Genomic DNA, 23,337 nt, shown 5'->3' with positions numbered 1-23,337 from the left:
TTTTCACAATACTGTTTCAATATTCAACAGTACTTTATACATTTCAAACTTTTTATAATTAACTCCAAAATTTACAGCAGTTTTTAATGTTTATGTTGCAATAAAACTTCAGGCCTCTAGAGGGCAGCAGTCATCACACCCTCCGCAGCTACAGGAACAATAAAATACCGGTGATAACTGAGGACGAGAGGATACAGTTGACTCCAGTAGCTTTTAAAGCTGATGTTTGGACATATTTTGGTTTCAAAACACGATATAAATGAACGTTTAAACCTTCAAAACCTTCCTAAATCCAGATGGAACCTCTATAAGTTAATCATATTTTACTTTTCCAGTTAACAAATTTTCCTGAAAAACTATTTTATTTATATATAGCCTTTTTAATTCAATATAAAAAGTATACAAAAAAAATCTGAATTTAAAAGGATACTAATTTAAAATTGTTGAACTTTGAACATGTATTTTTGAATTAATGTAATAAGAATATTAAACTCTATGCGTAAAAATAAATTCAGTCATTTTAAGAACGGGTATTTTTAAAAATGTAATTATTAAAAGACACAAGCTATAAAAGGTTATTTTTTCACAATACTGTTTCAATATTCAACAGTACTTTATACATTTCAAACTTTTTATAATTAACTCCAAAATTTACAGCAGTTTTTAATGTTTATGTTGCAATAAAACTTCAGGCCTCTAGAGGGCAGCAGTCATCACACCCTCCGCAGCTACAGGAACAATAAAATACCGGTGATAACTGAGGACGAGAGGATACAGTTGACTCCAGTAGCTTTTAAAGCTGATGTTTGGACATATTTTGGTTTCAAAACACGATATAAATGAACGTTTAAACCTTCAAAACCTTCCTAAATCCAGATGGAACCTCTATAAGTTAATCATATTTTACTTTTCCAGTTAACAAGTTTTCCTGAAAAACTCTTTTAGTTATATATAGCCTTTTTAATTCAATATAAAAGTATACAAAAAAATTCTGAATTTAAAAGGATACTAATTAAAAAAATATTTAATTTTGAACATGTATTTTTGAATTAATGTAATAACAATATACAACTCTATGCGTAAAAATAAATTCAGTCATTTTAAAAATGGGTATTTTTAAAAATGTAATTATTAAAAGAAACAAGCTATACAAGGTTCTTTTTTCACAATACTGTTTCAATATTCAACAGTACTTTATACATTAAAAAAAAAAGTATAATTAACTCCAAAATTTACAGCATTTTTTTTATTTTTATGTCGCAATAAAACTTCAGGCCTCTAGAGGGCAGTCATCACATCCCCCGCAGCTACAGGAACAATAAAATACCGGTGATGACTGAGGACGAGAGGATACAGTTGACTCCAGTAGCTTTTAAAGCTGATGTTTGGACATATTTTGGTTTCAAAACACGATATAAATGAACGTTTAAACCTTCAAAACCTTCCTAAATCCAGATGGAACCTCTATAAGTTAATCATATTTTACTTTTCCAGTTAACTAATTTTCCTGAAAAACTCTTTTAGTTATATATAGCCTTTTTAATTCAATATAAAAGTATACAAAAAATTCTGAATTTAAAAGGATACTAATTAAAAAAATATTTAATTTTGAACATGTATTTTTGAATTAATGTAATAACAATATAAAACTCTATGCGTAAAAATAAATTCAGTCATTTTAAAAATGGGTATTTTTAAAAATGTAATTATTAAAAGAAACAAGCTATACAAGTTTATTTTTTCACAATACTGTTTCAATATTCAACAGTACTTTATACATAAAAAAAAAAGTATAATTAACTCCAAAATTTACAGCATTTTTTAATTTTTATGTCGCAATAAAACTTCAGGCCTGTAGAGGGCAGCAGTCATCACACCCTCCGCAGTTACAGGAACAATAAAATACCGGTGATGACTGAGGACGAGAGGATACAGTGGACTCCAGTAGCTTTTAAAGCTGATGTTTGGACATATTTTGGTTTCAAATCACGATATAAATGAACGTTTAAACCTTTAAAACCTTCCTAAATCCAGATAGAATCTCTATAAGTTAATCATATTTTACTTTTCCAGTTAACAAATTTTCCTGAAAAACTATTTTATTTATATATAGCCTTTTTAATTCAATATAAAAAGTATACAAAAAAAATCTGAATTTAAAAGGATACTAATTTAAAATTGTTGAACTTTGAACATGTATTTTTGAATTAATGTAATAAGAATATTAAACTCTATGCGTAAAAATAAATTCAGTCATTTTAAGAACGGGTATTTTTAAAAATGTAATTATTAAAAGACACAAGCTATAAAAGGTTATTTTTTCACAATACTGTTTCAATATTCAACAGTACTTTATACATTTCAATTTTTTTTATAATTAACTCCAAAATTTACAGCAGTTTTTAATGTTTATGTTGCAACAAAACTTCAGGCCTCTAGAGGGCAGCAGTCATCACACCCTCCGCAGCTACAGGAACAATAAAATACCGGTGATAACTGAGGACGAGAGGATACAGTTGACTCCAGTAGCTTTTAAAGCTGATGTTTGGACATATTTTACGATATAATTGAACAACATAACCTTCACAAATCACATAGAAATTATTAAATGTAATTTTTAAAAATAAAAAAACAATAAATAAAAGTTGTAATATTTGAAACTGTTGAATGGAAACCACTAAACATTGCGATGACACACGAACACTGACCTCCAGGACGTCGACCAGCGACAGGCGAGCCTCGCTGTACAGCGAGTACGTGATGCGTCCGTTAGCTCCGGCGTCGGCGTCGCTGGCCTGGATCTGCGTGACCAGAGAACCTTTGGCCACGTTGGCCTTGATGCTCATGCGGTACTCCACGGCTCGGAACCGCGGCGCGTTGTCGTTCTCGTCGGCCAGAACCACTCGTACCGTGCAGAACGCCGCACGTCCTGGAATAATAATACAAAAGGGATGAATAAAAAGAGGTATTATCGTAGTGGCAGCCGAACAGAAGTATTGAATATGATGAATAAGGAGTCTGTTCTGCACCGAAGTGTAAATCATTCCCGGATAAATCCTGATAAATTGAAAGTCAAATGGGATGTGATCATATGTAATGGATGTCTATTACAGTCATTTCCTGCTCCTCGGTTTCTTTTCTTATTCCCGGAACTTCTCTGGGAATGTTTGATTCTTCGCTCGGAAATATCTGTTCCATCCTCGCACTTTGACCCGGATCGACACGGCTGGTGCTGTTCGGCTCGACGACACGGTTTCGGTCGATGGATCGCGATTGATCACGTGACAGGAGATATGTCGCAACAGCGTGTCATGAGGTGACACAGATTTTTTTGGTGATATTTTAAGAGATTTTACGTCAATTTGAACAGTTCAAAACAACTATGAGCTAACAACTGAATTGAAATAGAAGCACCAAGACAGTGGATACCTCCTCCAAGGAGATCATTTCAAGTAAAAAATTGAATTAAATTAATAAAATTGTTTAAAAGATGTTTTCACCAGGATTTGGAAGGTCTTTGCAGTAAGTTCTGAACCATATTATAAGACTTTTTGCAATTTTTTGGAAAGTTTCTGGATAAATTTTGATCACCCGGATGAACAACGGGGGGTTCGAGGCCATACAAGTGAAGGAGAAAACCTTCAAAGCCTCCCTGAATCCAGATGGCATGCTGCTAATATTTAATTCAACAAAATTTCCTGAAAAACTCTGTTGTCATTTTCTACACTTTCTCTATTATCTCATTAATTTTTTTTTTCCTATTTTTTCTTCTCAGTTGACATTAAAAAAAGAGGCTTTAAAAGATTAAAAAACAACTGAATTATCTTTGTCTGACGGCCACTAGAAAAAGAAGCACCAAGACAGAGCATAACTCCTCCAAGGAGCGAAATTTCGCGTTTTAAAAATTAACTTTTTTAACTAAATGAAAAAAATCTTTCATGATTGAGGATTTCTGTTGGAAACCTTCAAAACCTACCTCGATCCAGATGGAACACCACTAGTATGTACAGTAATTATATAAACTAAATTTCCTGAAAACATCTGTTGTTATTTTATAAATTTACTCTTTTATCTTTTTTCATTTTTCTTATAAATACCAATTAAATAAAGAATCTTTGTTTCATGAGATTTTCTGTCACGATTTAAACAAATAAAAAAAAAATAATAATAATAATCTTTGTCTGACCCCCACTTGAAATACAAGCATCATTACATTGCATACCTCCTCCAAGGAGCTCATTAAAAATAAATAAGTAAAATTGATTCATATTTTCACAAACAAAATTTCCTGAAAAACTTTTTTCATTATTTTGTACATCAACTCTATTTTCTTATGCTATTTTAAAGTCATATTTTTTTTTCTTCTCAATACATATTTAAGTACTTTATTGTATTGATTGAAGTACTGATTTCCCGTCAAGATTCAAGAATTCAAGTTTTTTTTTTTCACAATACTGTTTCGAAAATGAACAGTACTGTATATCTTTTTAAAAATGTATATCTAACTCCAATATTTACAGATTTTTTTCATTTTTATATTGCAATAAAACTTCGGGCCTCTAGAGGGCATCATCATCATCCTCCGCAGCTAAAGGAACAATAAAATACCAGTGATGACTGAGGACGAGAGGATACAGTTGACTCCAGTAGCTTTTAAATCTGATGTTTGGATTTATTTTGTTTTCAAAACACGATATAATTGAACGACATAACCTTCAAAACCTTCCTAAATCCAGATGGAACCACTAAAATCTTTCTTATTAAGTAAGTTAGTAAGTAAGTAATATTTATTTATATAGCGCTTTTCCAGACCATTAACACATTTTCCTGAAAAAAATCTTGTAGTTATATTTAACACTTACTCTACTGCATAATTCTAGTATATAGTAATATTTTTGTAGGCTTTTTTATAATGTATTTTTCTGTTTTACCTGTAGAATAATGTAATGTACCAAACATTTAAGATCTCTGATCACACCCTGGATCAGAGAAATACCAAAAATATATCGATCTTTTATAAAGTATATTAAAATGAACTATAACGCAGTGAAACATGTTTTATGGTTTGCACTGGTAATCTGCCGTATCATTATGACCACCAGTCATATACCAGGCAGTCATAGCGTTATGGCTCAAACTATTGATATTGCATTAAAACGGTGTCTGTGGTACATATTTGTAGTTCATACTTGTGTAATTTATTGCTGTTTTTCAACGAAAAAGCGCATCAACATTTCAGTTTGATGTGAAACAGTAACTTGTGATTCCGCCGACGTAGCTAACCAGTGGTGTCCGGCGGTAATTAGAAGTGTAATAACTGCCCATTAGTCTTGAAGACGCTGCAATAAAAGACTGCTGCCAAGAACACACGCCGACCCGTTGACCCGATGTTCTGCCCCGGAGCCAAGAGTCGTCTTTAATTTAACGGCCGCGAGGAAAATACCTCCTCCGTCCAGAGCCATCACGGTCAGAACCACGTCCTTGTTGGCCGGGTCCTCTCGGTCCAGCCTCTGCAGGGTCGAGATCACGCCGTCGGCGTCCACGAAGAACTGGGCTTTTCCGAAGTCGTTGATGAAGGAGTAGGTGATCTGGCCGAACAGACCCGAGTCCTCGTCCGTGGCCCGAACCTGGAGGAACCGGTGGAGACGCGACGCCACCATGAGGAGGGGGAGAGATTACAGATACACTTAAATATTGTTTAATCTCAATATTGAATCAGTATTTAACTCTGTTTTGATTTCTTTAATTTCAAAGATAAAATGCGAATATTGTAAAATTGGGATTAGAGGTGTTAGATAATACAGATACACTTAAATATTGCAATATCTTTCCACAATATCTTATTGATTTGAAAAACAGAACTGTACTGAGATCTTTTTTTCACATTATTGAATTAATAGTTAACTACACTGTATTAGCTTTTAAAATAAAAAATAAAAAGGATTTAAAGGAAATATCAACACACTTAAATATTGCGATGTTTTTTTCTCAATACTTGATTTACAACAGCAGTATATTGATTTTTCTAAATTCATAATAAACAGAAAATATTGTAAAATCATGACTAGGAGCGGAAGATAATACAGATAAACTTAAATATTGTGATGTTTTTTCTCAATATTGAATAAATATTTAACTATATATTGATTTCATTAAATTCAAAGATAAAATTCAAATATTTTAAAATTGTGATTAGAGGTGTTAGATAATACAGATACACTTAAATATTGCAATATCTTTCCACAATATCTTATTGATTTGAAAAACAGAACTGTACTGAGATCTTTTTTTCACAATATTGAATTAATAGTTAACTACACTGTATTAGCTTTTAAAATAAAAAATAAAAAGGATTTAAAGTAAATATCAACACACTTAAATATTGCGATGTTTTTTTCTCAATACTTGATTTACAACAGCAGTATATTGATTTTTCTAAATTCATAATAAACAATAAAATATTGTAAAATCATGACTAGGAGCGGAAGATAATACAGATAAACTTAAATATTGTGATGTTTTTTCTCAATATTGAATAAATATTTAACTATATATTGATTTCATTAAATTCAAAGATAAAATTCAAATATTGTAAAATTGTGATTAGAGGTGTTAGATAATACAGATACACTTAAATATTGCAATATCTTTCCACGATATTTTTTTGATTTGAAAAACAGAACTGTACTGAGATCTTTTTTTCACAATATTGAATTAATAGTTAACTACACTGTATTAACTTTTAAAATAAAAAATAAAAAGGATTTAAAGGAAATATCAACACACTTAAATATTGCGATGTTTTTTTCTCAATACTTGATTTACAACAGCAGTATATTGATTTTTCTAAATTCATAATAAACAATAAAATATTGTAAAATCATGACTAGGAGTGGAAGATTATACAGATAAACTTAAATATTTCGATGTTTTTTTCTCAATACTTGATTTACAACAGCAGTATATTAATTTTTCTAAATTCATAATAAACAATAAAATATTGTAAAATCATGACTAGGAGTGGAAGATAATACAGATAAACTTAAATATTGTGATGTTTTTTCTCAATATTGAATAAATATTTAACTATATATTGATTTCATTAAATTCAAAGATAAAATTCAAATATTGTAAAATTGTGATTAGAGGTGTTAGATAATACAGATACACTTAAATATTGCAATATCTTTCCACGATATTTGATTGATTTGAAAAACAGAACTGTACTGAGATCTTTTTTTCACAATATTGAATTAATAGTTAACTACACTGTATTAACTTTTAAAATAAAAAATAAAAAGGATTTAAAGGAAATATCAACACACTTAAATATTGCGATGTTTTTTTCTCAATACTTGATTTACAACAGCAGTATATTGATTTTTCTAAATTCATAATAAACAATAAAATATTGTAAAATCATGACTAGGAGCGGAAAATAATACAGATAAACTTAAATATTGTGATGTTTTTTCTCAATACTAAATCAATATTTAACTCTGTATTGATTTCTTTAATTTCAAAGATAAAATGTGAATATTGTAAAATTGTGATTAGAGGTGTTAATAATACAGATACACTTAAATATTGCAATATCTTTCCACAATATTTTATTGATTTGAAAACAGAGCTGATTTCTTTTAAATTCAAAATGTAAATGCAAATACTGTAAAATCGAGATTAGGAGTGGAATAAAATATCGATACATTTTAATACTGCAATATTTTTTTCACCATACTGATTTAAAAGTAAACTACACTGTATTAACTTTTTATTTTTTATTTAAAATATTGTAAAATCGTGATTAGATTATTATTATATTATCGCAATGTTGTTTTCTATATACTTTATTGATTAACAACAGCAGTATATTGATCTTACTAAATTCAATATTGAAATACAAATACTGTAAAATCGTGATTACGATTAAAAGAACAATATCGATATATTTAAATATCGCAATATTTTTTCACAGTAACGGTTAGATTTTTGACAGCAGTAGATTTATTACAAAAAAAGTAAAATTATGATGCAAGTATTTTGACATCATGATTAGAAAATATCGATACACTTAAATTCCACAATGGTTTTTTTTTTTAACAATACTATATTATTATTTAAAAGCACTGTATTGACATAAAAAATGTCAATAACATGAAAATATTCACAGTGACGGCAGCAGTCATTACATATTTCGCAGCTAAATGAACGATGAAAGCCATCGAGATCCTGGCATGACTGAGGACGAGAGGATACAGTGACTCCAGCAGCTTTTAAAGCTGATGTTTGGACATATTTTGGTTTAAAAACAAATGAAAGCAGTTACGACTTCGTCAAGAGTCATGTGGTCTGTAAATTCTACAACACCAGAGTCAAGTACTCGATAATACTACAAATATATACTTGTTAATACAGTATCACAATTTATTGTATTGTTGCCCCTGTATCAAGATACATATCGTATCACCAGATTCTTGCCAATATACAGGCCAAGTCATTACGCCCTGCACAGCTTAAGAAACATTGAAATCCTGAAACATCTGATAACTGAGGACGAGAGGATACAGTGACTCCAGCAGCTTTTAAAGCTGATGTTTGGACATATTTTGGTTTGAAAACAAATGAAAGCAGTTACGACTTCGTCAAGAGTCATGTGGTCTGTAAATACTACAACACCAGAGTCAAGTACTCGCAATACTACACATGTATCCTTGTTACTACAGTATCACAATATATTGTATCGTTGTCCCTGTATCGTAGGGGTGTTGTTATTTATTGATACTGCGATGTATCGCAATATTTTGTATGGTAACAATATTTGACAGCACTTGAACAACTACATTTTTTTTTTAAATGAGGCTTTCAAATCATACTTAATTTTTACCATACTTATAATTTGGTGGCTGAGGACGAGAGGATACAGTGGCCTCCAGCTAATGTTTGGGAATAATTTGGTTTGAAAACAAATGAAAGTAGTTACAACTTTGTCAAGAGTCATGTGGTCTGTAAATACTACAACACCAGAGTCAAGTACTGGACAATACTACACATATATACTTGTTACTGCAGTATCACAATATATTGTATCGTTGTCCCTGCATCGTAGGGGTGTTGTTATTTATTGATACTGCGATGTATCGCAATATTTTGTATGGTAACAATATTTGACAGCACTTGAGAAACTGAATTTTTTTTTTAAATGAGGCTTTCAAATCATACTTAATTTTTACCATACTTATAATTTGGTGGCTGAGGACGAGAGGATACAGTGGCCTCCAGCTAATGTTTGGGAATAATTTGGTTTGAAAACAAATGAAAGTAGTTACAACTTTGTCAAGAGTCATGTGGTCTGTAAATACTACAACACCAGAGTCAAGTACTGGACAATACTACACATATATACTTGTTACTGCAGTATCACAATATATTGTATCGTTGTCCCTGCATCGTAGGGGTGTTGTTATTTATTGATACTGCGATGTATCGCAATATTTTGTATGGTAACAATATTTGACAGCACTTGAGAAACTGAATTTTTTTTTTAAATGAGGCTTTCAAATCATACTTAATTTTTACCATACTTATAATTTGGTGGCTGAGGACGAGAGGATACAGTGGCCTCCAGCTGATGTTTGGGAATAATTTGGTTTGAAAACAAATGAAAGTAGTTCCAACTTTGTCAAGAGTCATGTGGTCTGTAAATACTACAACACCAGAGTCAAGTACTCCACAATACTACAAATATATCCTTGTTACTACAGTATCACAATTTATTGTATTGTTGCCCCTGTATCAAGATACGTATCGTATCACCAGATTCTTGCCAATATACAGCCCAAGTCATTACGCCCTGCGTGGCTTAAGAAACATTGAAATCCTGCAACATCTGATAACTGAGGACGAGAGGATGCAGTGAGTCCAGCAGCTTTTAAAGCTGATGTTTGGGAATAATTTGGTTTGAAAACAAATTAAAGTAGTAACAACTTCGTCAAGAGTCATGTGGTCTGTAAATACTACAACACCAGAGTCAAGTACTGGACAATACTACACATATATACTTGTTACTACAGTATCACTATATACGGTATCGTGATATGTATCGTATCATCAGATTCTTGCCAACACACACCCCTAATCTTGAGAGTTTAATTATTTTAAATATATATTTTTTGTACCTGAGTGACAATCGTTCCCGGCGCCGCATTCTCCGGGACCTCGGCCAAGTAGAAGCGCTGGCTGAAGACCGGACTGTACGAGTTCGCTCCCAGGACTCGCACCAGGACCTGAAAAGGGGAGCCGGGTTGGTCATCATCGGCGTCTAATGACCAGACCTCGCCGTGACATTCTACCCCCCCCCCACCCTCCTCCGACTCATTCATCATCGTCGGCCATTTGTCAACAGGACGGCATCACCGCCTGGACTCTCATTAGGAAATATTAACCTTTTCCCACTCAGAGAAAAGGTTGAAGCTTTTGAGAAAATCTGTTTTGTCACAGGCCGTCTCACCGAGTGACATTTGATATTTACCTAAAAAAAACCACCAACACAATAACTCCCACTCGTGTGGGTCGCCGGGAGGAGACAGATGTGAACAGTCGACTCTCCAGTCGGCGGCTCGTGCTCCTCGTAAATCTCACCTGAACTCGCGTTAAGCTGCGGCAGCTGAGCTTCTCTGCAGCTATCAGGGGGGGAAAAAAATGGGTCACCTAGACCCGGAGGGTCGAGGATGAAAGCCAAAAACTCACCTGAGCCGCGCTGGTGAAGACCCCGTCGGACACGGACACGTTGAGTTGATACGTGGGCTTCATGGTCTGCCTCCTCTTGTTGGACAGGCTGATCACGCCGCTGTCGGCGTCCATCGAGAAGGTCATGCGCTCGTTGCCCGAGACGATGCTGTACCTGAGAGTAATATTTACCTTTCATGAGCTCTCATGGTGACAGAGATGTTTGAAGGAACAGTTGAAGTAATATTCCACACTTCATATGACTATTTCTCTATGTTTGGAAAAAAACAACGATATAAAAATTCCTTTTGACGTCTAAACCACGAGCCAAATATACTTTTTTTTTTTAAAAGACTGAACCTGATTGCGGAATAGTCCATTTTCTTAGACGCCTACTTTATTTCTTTGGTCTTTGGTCAAATAATATTGTAATTTTTATCAAATGTATTCAATGGTTTATATTTCAGTAAAGTGTGTATAAAATGAAAATAATTTGATTTATTGTCATATTTTTTACAATTAAAATGGAAATATTCACAGTTTGTTCAATTGTGTTGCAATTCAATTTACGGCCTCTAGATGGCAGCAGTCATTACGTCCTCTGCAGTGATCCAGGTATTGACTGAGGACGAGAGGATGCAGTGACTCCAGCATCTTTTAAAGTTTATTTTTGGACATATTTTGGTTTGAAAACAAATGAAAGGTTTAATTATTTTCGATTGAATATTTGAATTCAATAGTTTCTGTATTGAAATGTTTAGTTAGATAAAGAAAAATATTTGTATTTAATTATTAAAGTAACCAATTAAACAATTAAATATATATATTTTTAAATTAAATTATCCAATAAGAACTAATTTAACCTTTTAATTCAGATTTCTTTTTTAATTTAATTATTCAGTAAAAAGTAGTTTAACATTTCAATAGATCAATTATTTAATTCAATTATTTAATAAAAAACAATTAAACCTATAAATATAAAAAATATTAATATTGAATTATTCAATTAGAACTAATTAAACCATTTTAATATAGTGATTATTTTAATTTAATTATTCAATAAAAAATAGTTCAACATTTCAATAGATAAATGATTTGATTTTATTATTTAATAAAATCTCATTAAACATTTCAATATAGAAATAGTTTAATTAAATTATTAAATACAAAAATAATTCAACCTTTTAATATGTAAATAATTGTATTCATTTTTTTTAAATAAAAAGTAATTTAACGTTTCAATAGGTTCATTATTTAATTTTATTATTAAATATAAAAAAATTAAACCTTTTAATATAAACATATTAATATTTAATTATTCAATAAGAACGTATTAAACCCTTTAAATATAGAAATTATTGTTTATAATTATTCAATAAAAAGTAGTTCAACATTTCAATAGATCAATTATTTGATTTTATTATTTAATAAAGACTCATTAAACATTTCAATATAGAAATAATTGAATTGAATTATTCGATAAAAAACGAATTCAACCTTTTAATATAGAAATAATTGTATATAATTATTCAATAAGAAGTAGTTCAACATTTCAATAGATCAATTATTTAATTTTATCATTTAATTAAATCTCATTAAACCTTTTAATATAGAAATAATTGTATTTTTTTTTTTAAAATAAAAAGTAGTTCAACATTTTAATAGATCAATTATTTAATTTTATTATTTAATAAAATCTCATTAAACATTTCAATATAGAAATAATTGAATTGAATAATTCAATACAAAACTAATTCAACCTTTTAAGATAGAAATAATTGTATTTATTTTTTTAAATAAAAAGTAGTTCAACATTTCAATAGATTAATTGTTCAATTGTCTTATTTAATAATATCTCATTAAACTTTTCAATATATAAATAGTTTAATTGAATTATTAAATACAAAAATAATCAACCTTTTAATATAGAAATAATTGTATTTATTTTTTAAAATAAAAAGTAATTCAACATTTCAACAGATTAATTATTTAATTGTCTTATTTAATAAAATCTCATTAAACTTTTCAATATATAAATAGTTTAATTGAATTATTAAATACAAAAATAATCAACCTTTTAATATAGAAATAATTGTATTTATTTTTTTAAATAAAAAGTAATTCAACATTTCAACAGATTAATTATTCAATTGTCTTATTTAATAAAATCTCATTAAACTTTTCAATATTTAAATAGTTTAATTGAATTATTAAATACAAAAATAATCAACCTTTTAATATAGAAATAATTGTATTTATTTTTAAATAAAAAGTAATTCAACATTTCAATAGGTTCATTATTTAAGTTAATTATTAAATTTAAAAAAATCAATATTAAAGATGGATCCTGATAAAAAGTCAGGGTTTTAAGCCTAAGAAGGACAAATACATTTTCAGGTGTTTAAAAAAGTTAATCTTAAAAGCTTTTAAAACAAAGTTCTGTTCCTCTAACTGTAAGAGGCTTCTGTCCCAGATACTTGTTCAGGTCTTTCATGAAAAAACAAGCGAGGTAAGCTGTTAACTAACTCACTGGAAATCACCATGAATTATTGAGCGAGTACAGTTTCAGTGTAAACAAGAGACTGGGATGAATAAGTAACGTTTCTTCTGAGTGCACAACAATCTGAAAAACTCCCACCTGAGCCTCTGACCGTCACAGACGTCGGCGTCCGAGGCCTGGACGCAGGTCACGAAGTGGCCCCTGGGAGCCAGCTCGCTGACGATGGCCTTGTACAGCGATTGGCTGAAGCCCGGCGGGTTGTCGTTGGTGTCGACCACGACGACGCTGACGCTGGCGTCGCCGCTCAGGGCCGGCTCGCCGCCGTCCGAGGCCCGGACCACGAAGTTGTGGCGCTGGATGAGCTCGTAGTCCAGGACGCGGGCCGTGAAGATCATGCCGCTGATGCTGTCGATGTGGAAGAAGTCGCTGCTGTTGTAGATGTCGGACAAGATCTGGTAACTCACCGCCGAGTTCTTCTCCGAGTCCTGGTCTTGAGCAAACACCTGCGGACGCACGGACACTTTTTTATAGTAAATAAACACTTTTTTGTTGGAAAATGGATTTGAGTTTCGATTTAAAAGATAATTTCAACCATTTTTTGTTATTTGTTAAAGTATTTTCTGATTTTATTAACTCAAATTCATGAATTAAATTTAGATTTATGTTCAGCAGGTAAAGTTTTGTTGTGATTTAAACGCATTCTATTGCTGCTTTTTTTTTTATTGCTATTATATACACATTTTTTATATTTTTTGGTTATTTTAAATGTAGAATGTGTAGGTATTTTAATGTAATGTCTTTATTTATTTTTCATGAATTATTATTTTTAATTTATTTTACAAATTTTCTTTACATTTGACATTATTAAGAAATGTGTATTATTATTATTTTGCATTATTTCGAAAAGGTATATACAAAAAATACTTTCTCATTTTATTAAATTTGATATTATTTCATTATTTTTATTCTAGTCTTTTGTGTTTTGAACTCATTCTATGACAGATTCTTTTATTACTAATATATACATGGATTTTAATTATTTTTGGTTATTTTAAAAGCCTCTTTATTGTTATGTCTCTTGTTTTATTTAATATATTTTATATTCATTATTTACTTTAATTAATTTAACACATTTTCTTTACATTTGACATAATTAATAAATGTGTATTAAATTATTTCGCATTTCATTTTGCATTATTATGAAAAGGTATATACAAAAAAATACTTTTGAAAGTCCTTCATTTTATTTAATTTGTATTTATTTCATAAAATAATCTGTGTTGTGTTTACACTGGAAATAAAAGTTTCTAATTCGGATTAATTTCAAGTTATATAAAACAATTTAATTTCGTTCTTTTGCTTTCTTTGCCTTTTTCAGTTTTTTTGTTGTTTTTTTAATAACAAATATTCTTAAAGATTTCTTGAAACAATCGTTTTCTCTGCAATTGATATCATTGAGAAACTTGAATTGAATTATGTTGTGTTAAACTTTAATTATAATCAGTATTTATAAACTCCTAATTTTATTCAATTTGTGTTCATTACATTTTTTTTTTCTGTACCGTCACAACCATACAAAGACATTTTTATATTTTGTTTACAACACTGACAATAAAAGGTTTTTATTCTTATTAATAAAGTCTTTTAAGAGTTTTTTCTATATCAAACAAGACTCAAAGATGTATCTAAACAAACCCAAAAAAATATTTTTGCCAATTATACTTCTCAATTTGGATCAATAAAATATTTCTAAACAATTTTTTAACTTTCTCAACATTTGACATAATTGAGAAATTTGTATTGAATTATTTTGTATTTATATTTACATTATTATCAGGATATATATGTACAAAAAAATACTTTAAAAACTCTTGACAACTTCCTCTAAATGTACCAAATATATTGGTGCGATTAACTAAGACAAACCTTTTTTCATCTTCTTTTGTTTATTTCTTTAACGCACACAAGAGGCCGAAACAATTGTTGCTGTTGGTCAGACTTGAGCTCCTCGTATTCAATCTAAGTCACGGTTAAATTAAAACGTTATTAAGTGGGTATTAAACATGAAATATCTCGCCATAAAGCAGCTGTAAGTTGTGAGGAAACATCGCATTATTTCTTCGGTCGTTATGTGTTTTCGTCTGGATTAACATTCTGGACCCGAGCGTTTCACTTTTGCTACCGTTTTTGTGGCAGTAAATCATCAGAGTTTTTTTTTACGACGACTATTTAGCCGTTAAGTGAGCGTTCCTGGAAAACTTCACAGAGCACAGCAGAGGTGCCCTTTCCTGTGATGCCGCTTAACGCTGAGTCAGCTCCTTCACATTCAAGGAAGCTGTGCGTTAGCTCTGGATGTCACGAACGGGAAAGTAACTTTTGAGTTGTTTTTTTAAACGGATGGGATGAAAAATTGGACGAATACAAACTTAGAATACTGTACGTATTGATGCAAATTAATTATTTATAATTGAACATGTCTAAAATGATGTGTGATTATTTGTAAATACAAAATAAATAAATATTAATACAGAAAACATAACAGAACACAAACAAGTTATTTTTCTACTTTAATTACTCTTTAGTTATTAGCACATATTTATACACATACATCTACAGAAATACATAATATACAAGCTGTAATATAATAATATAATTTGACTGTATTTATGTGGCCATTGTAATGTCAAAGTATGATCATGTATAAATGGTTCTAATGCATTAACAAATGTATTTGGGATTTATTATTAATATACATTTTCACAACAACACTTTCCTCCTTTTTGCGTGTACTTTTTAGAGTATATATGAATCCCTTTAAACATTTTTTAGTTTAAGTTGATTAAAGAAATGTTTTGAAAAAAACTAATCTATACAAGAATAAAATTGCAGGTTATTTAGTGTAATAAATGTCACGGCCTAATGACGCATTTCATTTTTTTTTAGGGATTTTTTCGTCTTTCTCTTTTCTTGACGGCCCCTAACAACATCAACAGAATTGAATGTGGCCCTTGAACATCTTGTTCTTCCTCTTTATGTTCTTCTTATTATTTTATTTTTTATGTATTATTTTTTATTGTTTATGAAAAATTGCTGGCTATTGGTAAAAAACAATTTCCCGAAGGAGACCTCCTGAGGGATCAATAAAGTTTTATCTTACCTTACCTTACCTTAAGAATTTGAATTGCCCACCCATGACTTATAGCAATACATAACAAATATCTTGTCTTGTATATATTATCAATATATTATAATGTATATATGCAAATAAATCAATATAAATACACAATATATACGATATATTATTAACCATATACTAATTTAACATCAATATAACCATTTACAACAATTCATCCATCCTCATCCTCACTTATCACAATTTCTTTTTCCGAAATACTTATTTATAAATATAGTTTTTTACCTTTTTTAAAAGATACCAACTAACGAGAAACTACAACTCTCCTGAATGACATGTAGTAAATGTACATTTCATTGATTTTTGATTTATTTTAATTGTTTTAATAGTTGAATCAACATTTTCTTTAATTCATTTATATTGCTTTTCCGTTTTTTGTTATTTAAATATAAATATTCTCTACTTAAAGGTTTAATTTGTTTTGATTCAATAATTACTATAAAGAAAAGTAACTTTTATTGTTATTGAATAATTAATTGAAACAATGTCGATATTAAAATGGCCATCATGATGAGCTCAAAAGTACTATTTTTGATATTAATATATAACAATAAATGTTATATGAGACGCAGTAAATCCTTCATCATGACCATGTTTTTAAACGTATTAATTTATAAAGTTGCCCTGAAATCTGGGCGAACGAGAGGTTACGAGAGTTCATTATGACGCAATAATGGCTTCACTTCTTTTCCGGCCAGCTGTAATCGCTCCTCCGCTTTGTTTATACAACGAGTCCCTTGTTCGCGGTAGACTTCCCTGGTCGATGACAAATACTCAACGTTTGACCAATCGCAGCAGAGTGGGCGTGGTTATAGTAAACAAGATTTGATCTCCAAAAAGTGTTTTCAGTTAGCAGGGCTATGTCGATATTTCAATGAAAAGAAGGTTTTGTTGATAATTAAATAGAGTACAACATCTATTTAAGACCCTCATGTATGAGTCAGACATCACTAGTCGATCCCGGCTCTTCCAGATTGCATCGGCGATTACCCGACGGAAACATCAGGACCGTAAGCGGCTCTGATGGCCGCCTGCTGCTCATAAAAGCATCGCCCGATAATGAAGTGTCGCGGAATTGTCTTGCCGGACCATGTTCCGCTGAGCGACGCCGGCCCCCCGTTCTATTACTCGCCAAAGGTCAGGAGAATCCGCTGGGAAATATCTAGGGAAATGGGGTCCTTACGCACCCGTACATAAATAATCCGGCGCCTGATCATCCGGATCCTTTGAATCTCAAGTTCAAACAGGAAGGAGGGAAAAGCAAACAGACCTGCAAGACGCTGGTCCCGATCATGGAGTTCTCGGTCAGCACCGCCGAGTACGAGGCGTTCTGGAAGAGCGGCGGGTTGTCGTTGACGTCCACCACCAGGACGTCCACGTCCACCTCCGACTTGGCGCCGGTCAGCGTGTCCGTGGCCTTGACGGTGAGCCGGTAGTACTGGGCGACCTCGTAGTCCAGGGGGTGGACCACGCTCAGGACCCCCGTGTCGAAGCCGATGTCGAACTGCAGCGAGGGGTCGCCGTCGGCCACGGTGAAGATGACCGAGGTCTGGCCCTCGGGGCTGGTGGCGTTGACGGTCAGGACGGCCGTGGAGACGCCGACGTCCTCGCGGACGGTGACGCCGTAGAAGGGTTTGTCGAAGACCGGCATGGCCTTGTTGACCACGGTGACGGGGAGGTCCACCTCGGTGGACAGCGGAGGGAGACCCCCGTCCGTGGCCACGATCACCAGCTTGTACTCGGCGTTGGACAGATCCGCCTCGAAGGCTCTCTTCAGGGTCAGCTCTCCTGTGATGGGATTCATCTGAGGAACACAAGGTTATGAGAAATATTTTCCCTCAAAAAGAAAAGTACGGAAGTATATCAAGGCCATCAGAATATCATGTATATACAGAACTCGAACGAGAATTCTGAGAAGCTCTAGTAGAAGAACTCACATTTCTCTGATCGTTAAACCTCTTCTAAATCTGGCTGCCAGTTTTCATTTTAATTCTGGTTCTTACTTTTAGATCTATTTATGGTATTTTATGACCTTCCATCAGTGATCTGATCCAGAATTTTGATTGTTTAAGTGCTTTGTGACCCTGGTCTACAAAAAATGGTCTACAACTATAAATTACTAACTTACTTAAATATAGCTGTTATATTGAAGTTTGAAAATGCTGTTCATTTTATTTATTTTTTTTGATTTACTTTATTTATTTAATGTTAATGTTTTTATGGTCGAAACAATTTGTTTTTTAAATTAATTTCAATTGTTTTTTAGTCATTTTATTATATATATTATGTTATAAAAAGTATTTTTTTCAAATTCAATATATAAATTCCGTAATTTCTATAGAAAAGAAGGGAAGTATATCAATGCCATCAAAATATTATATATATATATATATATATATATATATATAAATATATACATCTTATAAATATAGATGTTGAATTTAACATTACAAATGCTGTACATTTTATCTATTTTTTTTTTTATTATATATTTATTATATATATCTTTAATTAATTTCTATTGTTTTTTTTGAGGTAATTCAATTATAAAGATTATTTTATTAAAGGTTTAATTTGCTTTGATTCAATAATTAAATTAATTCTATATAGAAAAGTTGTTAAAATAAATAATTAAATGAAATAATGTCTATTTTTTTTATATTACTATGAAACAAATGTTTGATTTCATTTATAGTTATTTTTATTTTATTTATTTATCATTTATTTTATTTGGCATTTTAATGTTATGTTCTCCAATTTAATTGTATTGCATTAAATTCATATTTATAACATTTTTTTAATTATTAATTATTGCAATTGGAAAAAACTTTATATATTCAAATAAAAAAACTAACTTTTGATAAAGAAATTATTTAATAAATTATTGAAGTAATATAAATTCCAAAAATTAACAAAAACAAATGTCATTATAAATATACAGTATAAATTATATAATAAGTATTTAATTAAACTATGAAAATAAAACATATTCAACATTTTAATATCAAAAAAATTCAATTAAATTATTCCCAAAATAATTAAATTTAAATAAAACAAATACAATATTTTGATGACACTGATATATATTTTTATATATATATATAAACTCTGACCTGGAAGTTCCTGTGTTGCTCTCTGATGCTATAAGTCACATCTGCGTTCACTCCCAGGTCTCTGTCGGTGGTGGAGACGGTGAAGATGGCAGATCCAGGATCAGCTTCCACCTGCACAGCAGCATAGTACGGCAGGTCCACGAACTGCGGAGCGTTGTCGTTCACGTCGTCCACCTGGGAACGAGAGACGGAAAGTTTACTCAAAAATCAAACATATTTTAATAGGATTTTGTTGCTTCACAAATCATTGGGAGATTTTTGTCACTCTCTGTGGCGCAGAATGAGTCGTTCTTGTCACCCTTCGACTGAATCTTTTGAGCTGAACTGAGATCAGTATCGATGAAACAAACAAATGTTTTTCTCTTCACCGTCAAATATATTCAGGCACTTTTTTTTGCCTTTGAAAATAAAGATTTTGAACAAATAAAACATAGTTATATTTGAAATCCATTGTTGATGAAAATTGACTCAACATTTTTATTTTTAATTTTGTTCCTTCATTCATTTTAAATCAATGATTGATATTTTATATTTAAACTTGTTTTTTTTATATTTAAATGTATATAAATATTTGTATTATTAGTCTATACATTAATTACTAAACTATTAAAGAATAAATATATTTTTCTCCATTTCTTGCTCTCTTATGCAGTTTTTTACATGTTATAACAGTTTTTGTTATGATCATTCTTAATCAATTAAACTTTTAATTTATTTAAATAATATATTTTTCTGATGATGTGTACTCTGGTTGAATCAGAAAATAAATATATACATATATATTTATTATTTATGTGTAAAACATTAAAAATGCTTCTTTAATACCTAAAAGAACATATAATATTATTTATTTTATAAAAGACGATCTCTGTTTGCAACAAATCTTTTATTTATTTATTTTTAATTCAGGTTATTTTAGTTGATAGAGACAGGGTTCGAATCACCGCGGTAACCACAGCACTTGCCGTGATCGTCCTCCACACTTGCCGTAATGCCCTGAAAAATGTACCTGTGTTGACGGTAACAACTCGCAGTGACCGCCCTTGGTTTTTAAAGTGTGAATAAACACTGGTAGCGTAAATGTTTCGTCGAAGGAACTTAATAAAATCGACTGTTATTTAACATTTTTCAACTGTTCAATATCTAACGGTAAAAGGTAAACAACAGCAGCCATTTTGGAAGCTTGTGTCAAAGGTCAAATGACGTCAGAAACAGCCAAGAAGTTTGTTACATCAACGTCATGAAGGAGGTTTGGTGAATTTTGGTCAGGCAGCCAACTTTAAAAATGCCCAGCAAGGAAAGGGTGAAACATAGGAAAGACGAGGAATTACAGTTTGGGAAAAATGTAGCAAAATACAAAACTTTTTTAGGTTTATTTCACTGTTTAAATGCAGTGCTTGAAGTATTAAGATGTTCATTTGCCCTCAAAACTCGCCAGGTTGATGCTGATGATGGTAAACATTGAATACAAGCCGCTAATGCAAACGATAATATTGATCGAATGATAATTGCATGGCGTTCTTTTTAATTTCCTCTACAATATATCTGTATATATGTCGGTCCTCGAAAGGACGAGGCGGCTCATGATGAAGTTGGTATGGATACACATTGATTCACTGGAATGAGGCTGAAAATGTCACTGACATGACATTTTATGATCATTGTTTCACAAAATCAACCAAATCTCATTACTCGTTGTACTTTTACATATAATCCAGTATCTACTACCATGTTCTTGTAATTCTCACTCTACTTAATAATGTACGCCAGGTGCTTATTTATTCCAAGCCTTTTATTTAAGTTTGTGAATGTTTGTTATAACCTGCAGTTCATACAAAACTCTGCAGCCAGAATTCTGATCCGCTCTAGTAGAAGAACTCACATTTCTCCTGATCCTTAAAACTCTTCACTGGCTTCCAGTTTCTTTCAGGATCCATTTTAAAATTCTGGTTCTTACTTTCAGATCTATTCATGGTCAGACCTTCCATCAATGATCTGATCCAGACTTACACCCCAGCTCTGGCTCTGAGGTCTGTGGATCAGAATCTACTGATGGTTCCTGAACTTCAGGACCAGAGGAGAGAAATCCTTCCAGACTGTTGCTCCTAAGCTTTGGAACCATCTCTGTGTTTGATGATCTACTGACTCCTTCAAGAAACATCTGTGTTTGATGATCTACTGACTCCTTCAAGAAACATCTGTGTTTGATGATCTACTGACTCCTTCAAGAAACATCTGTGTTTGATGATCTACTGACTCCTTCAAGAAACATCTGTGTTTGATGATCTACTGACTCCTTCAAGAATCATCTGTGTTTGATGATCTACTGACTCCTTCAAGAATCATCTGTGTTTGATGATCTACTGACTCCTTCAAGAAACATCTGTGTTTGATGATCTACTGACTCCTTCAAGAAACATCTGTGTTTGATGATCTACTGACTCCTTCAAGAAACATCTGTGTTTGATGATCTACTGACTCCTTCAAGAAACATCTGTGTTTGATGATCTACTGACTCCTTCAAGTAACATCTGTGTTTGATGATCTACTGACTCCTTCAAGAAACATCTCTGTGTTTGATGATCTACTGACTCCTTCAAGAAACATCTGTGTTTGATGATCTACTGACTCCTTCAAGAAACATCTGTGTTTGATGATCTACTGACTCCTTCAAGAAACATCTGTGTTTGATGATCTACTGACTCCTTCAAGAAACATCTCTGTGTTTGATGATCTACTGACTCCTTCATGAAACATCTGTGTTTGATGATCTACTGACTCCTTCAAGAAACATCTGTGTTTGATGATCTACTGACTCCTTCAAGAAACATCTCTGTGTTTGATGATCTACTGACTCCTTCAAGAAACATCTGTGTTTGATGATCTACTGACTCCTTCAAGAAACATCTGTGTTTGATGATCTACTGACTCCTTCAAGAAACATCTGTGTTTGATGATCTACTGACTCCTTCAAGAAACATCTGTGTTTGATGATCTACTGACTCCTTCAAGAAACATCTGTGTTTGATGATCTACTGACTCCTTCAAGAAACATCTCTGTGTTTGATGATCTACTGACTCCTTCATGAAACATCTGTGTTTGATGATCTACTGACTCCTTCAAGAAACATCTGTGTTTGATGATCTACTGACTCCTTCAAGAAACATCTCTGTGTTTGATGATCTACTGACTCCTTCAAGAAACATCTGTGTTTGATGATCTACTGACTCCTTCAAGAAACATCTGTGTTTGATGATCTACTGACTCCTTCAAGAAACATCTGTGTTTGATGATCTACTGACTCCTTCAAGAAACATCTGTGTTTGATGATCTACTGACTCCTTCAAGTAACATCTGAAGACACTTTTATTTGTTCAGGCTTTTTCCTTGATTTTCTGGAACTCCTGTTGTGTTCTCAGTTTTATCTTGACCTTTAAACTATATATTTTATTAATATTGTTTTGATTGTTTAAGCGCTTTGTGACCCTGGTCTGGAAAAGCACTATATAAATACAAATTACTTACTTACTTACATATGTTATAATAAATAATTACTAGCAGTAGAAAATGTTAATGCATAGCTGATGCTAAAATGACATTATGTCAAACCCGAGTGAATTATTTAAAAAAGTTATTGCATTATTTGTTGTAAGTCAAATAAATGACTGGAAAATAAACATTGAATTTGTCATATATATATATATATATATATATATATATATATATATATATATATATATATATATATATATATATATATATATATAAACATGGAAGTTGTCTTTAATATATATTTATATATATA

General features: G+C 31.6%; 1 protein-coding gene across 1 annotated transcript in view; it reads right to left on the bottom strand.

Annotated features, from left to right (window-relative positions):
* Positions 1 to 23,337, bottom strand: part of fat3b (FAT atypical cadherin 3b) — a 202,630-nt gene that overhangs the window by 71,488 nt on the left and 107,805 nt on the right. Inside the window, 7 exon segments of the mRNA XM_087806803.1 lie at positions 2,709 to 2,929; positions 5,444 to 5,627; positions 10,176 to 10,283; positions 10,747 to 10,900; positions 13,364 to 13,728; positions 17,689 to 18,222; positions 19,532 to 19,705. Of these exon segments, the coding sequence (XP_087662929.1) occupies positions 2,709 to 2,929; positions 5,444 to 5,627; positions 10,176 to 10,283; positions 10,747 to 10,900; positions 13,364 to 13,728; positions 17,689 to 18,222; positions 19,532 to 19,705 (1,740 nt within the window).

The sequence above is a fragment of the Callionymus lyra genome, chromosome 14 (genome assembly GCF_982586985.1).
Source record: "Callionymus lyra chromosome 14, fCalLyr1.hap1.1, whole genome shotgun sequence".
NCBI classification, from domain to species: domain Eukaryota; kingdom Metazoa; phylum Chordata; class Actinopteri; order Syngnathiformes; family Callionymidae; genus Callionymus; species Callionymus lyra.
This window is presented reverse-complemented; position numbering and strand designations above follow the sequence as displayed.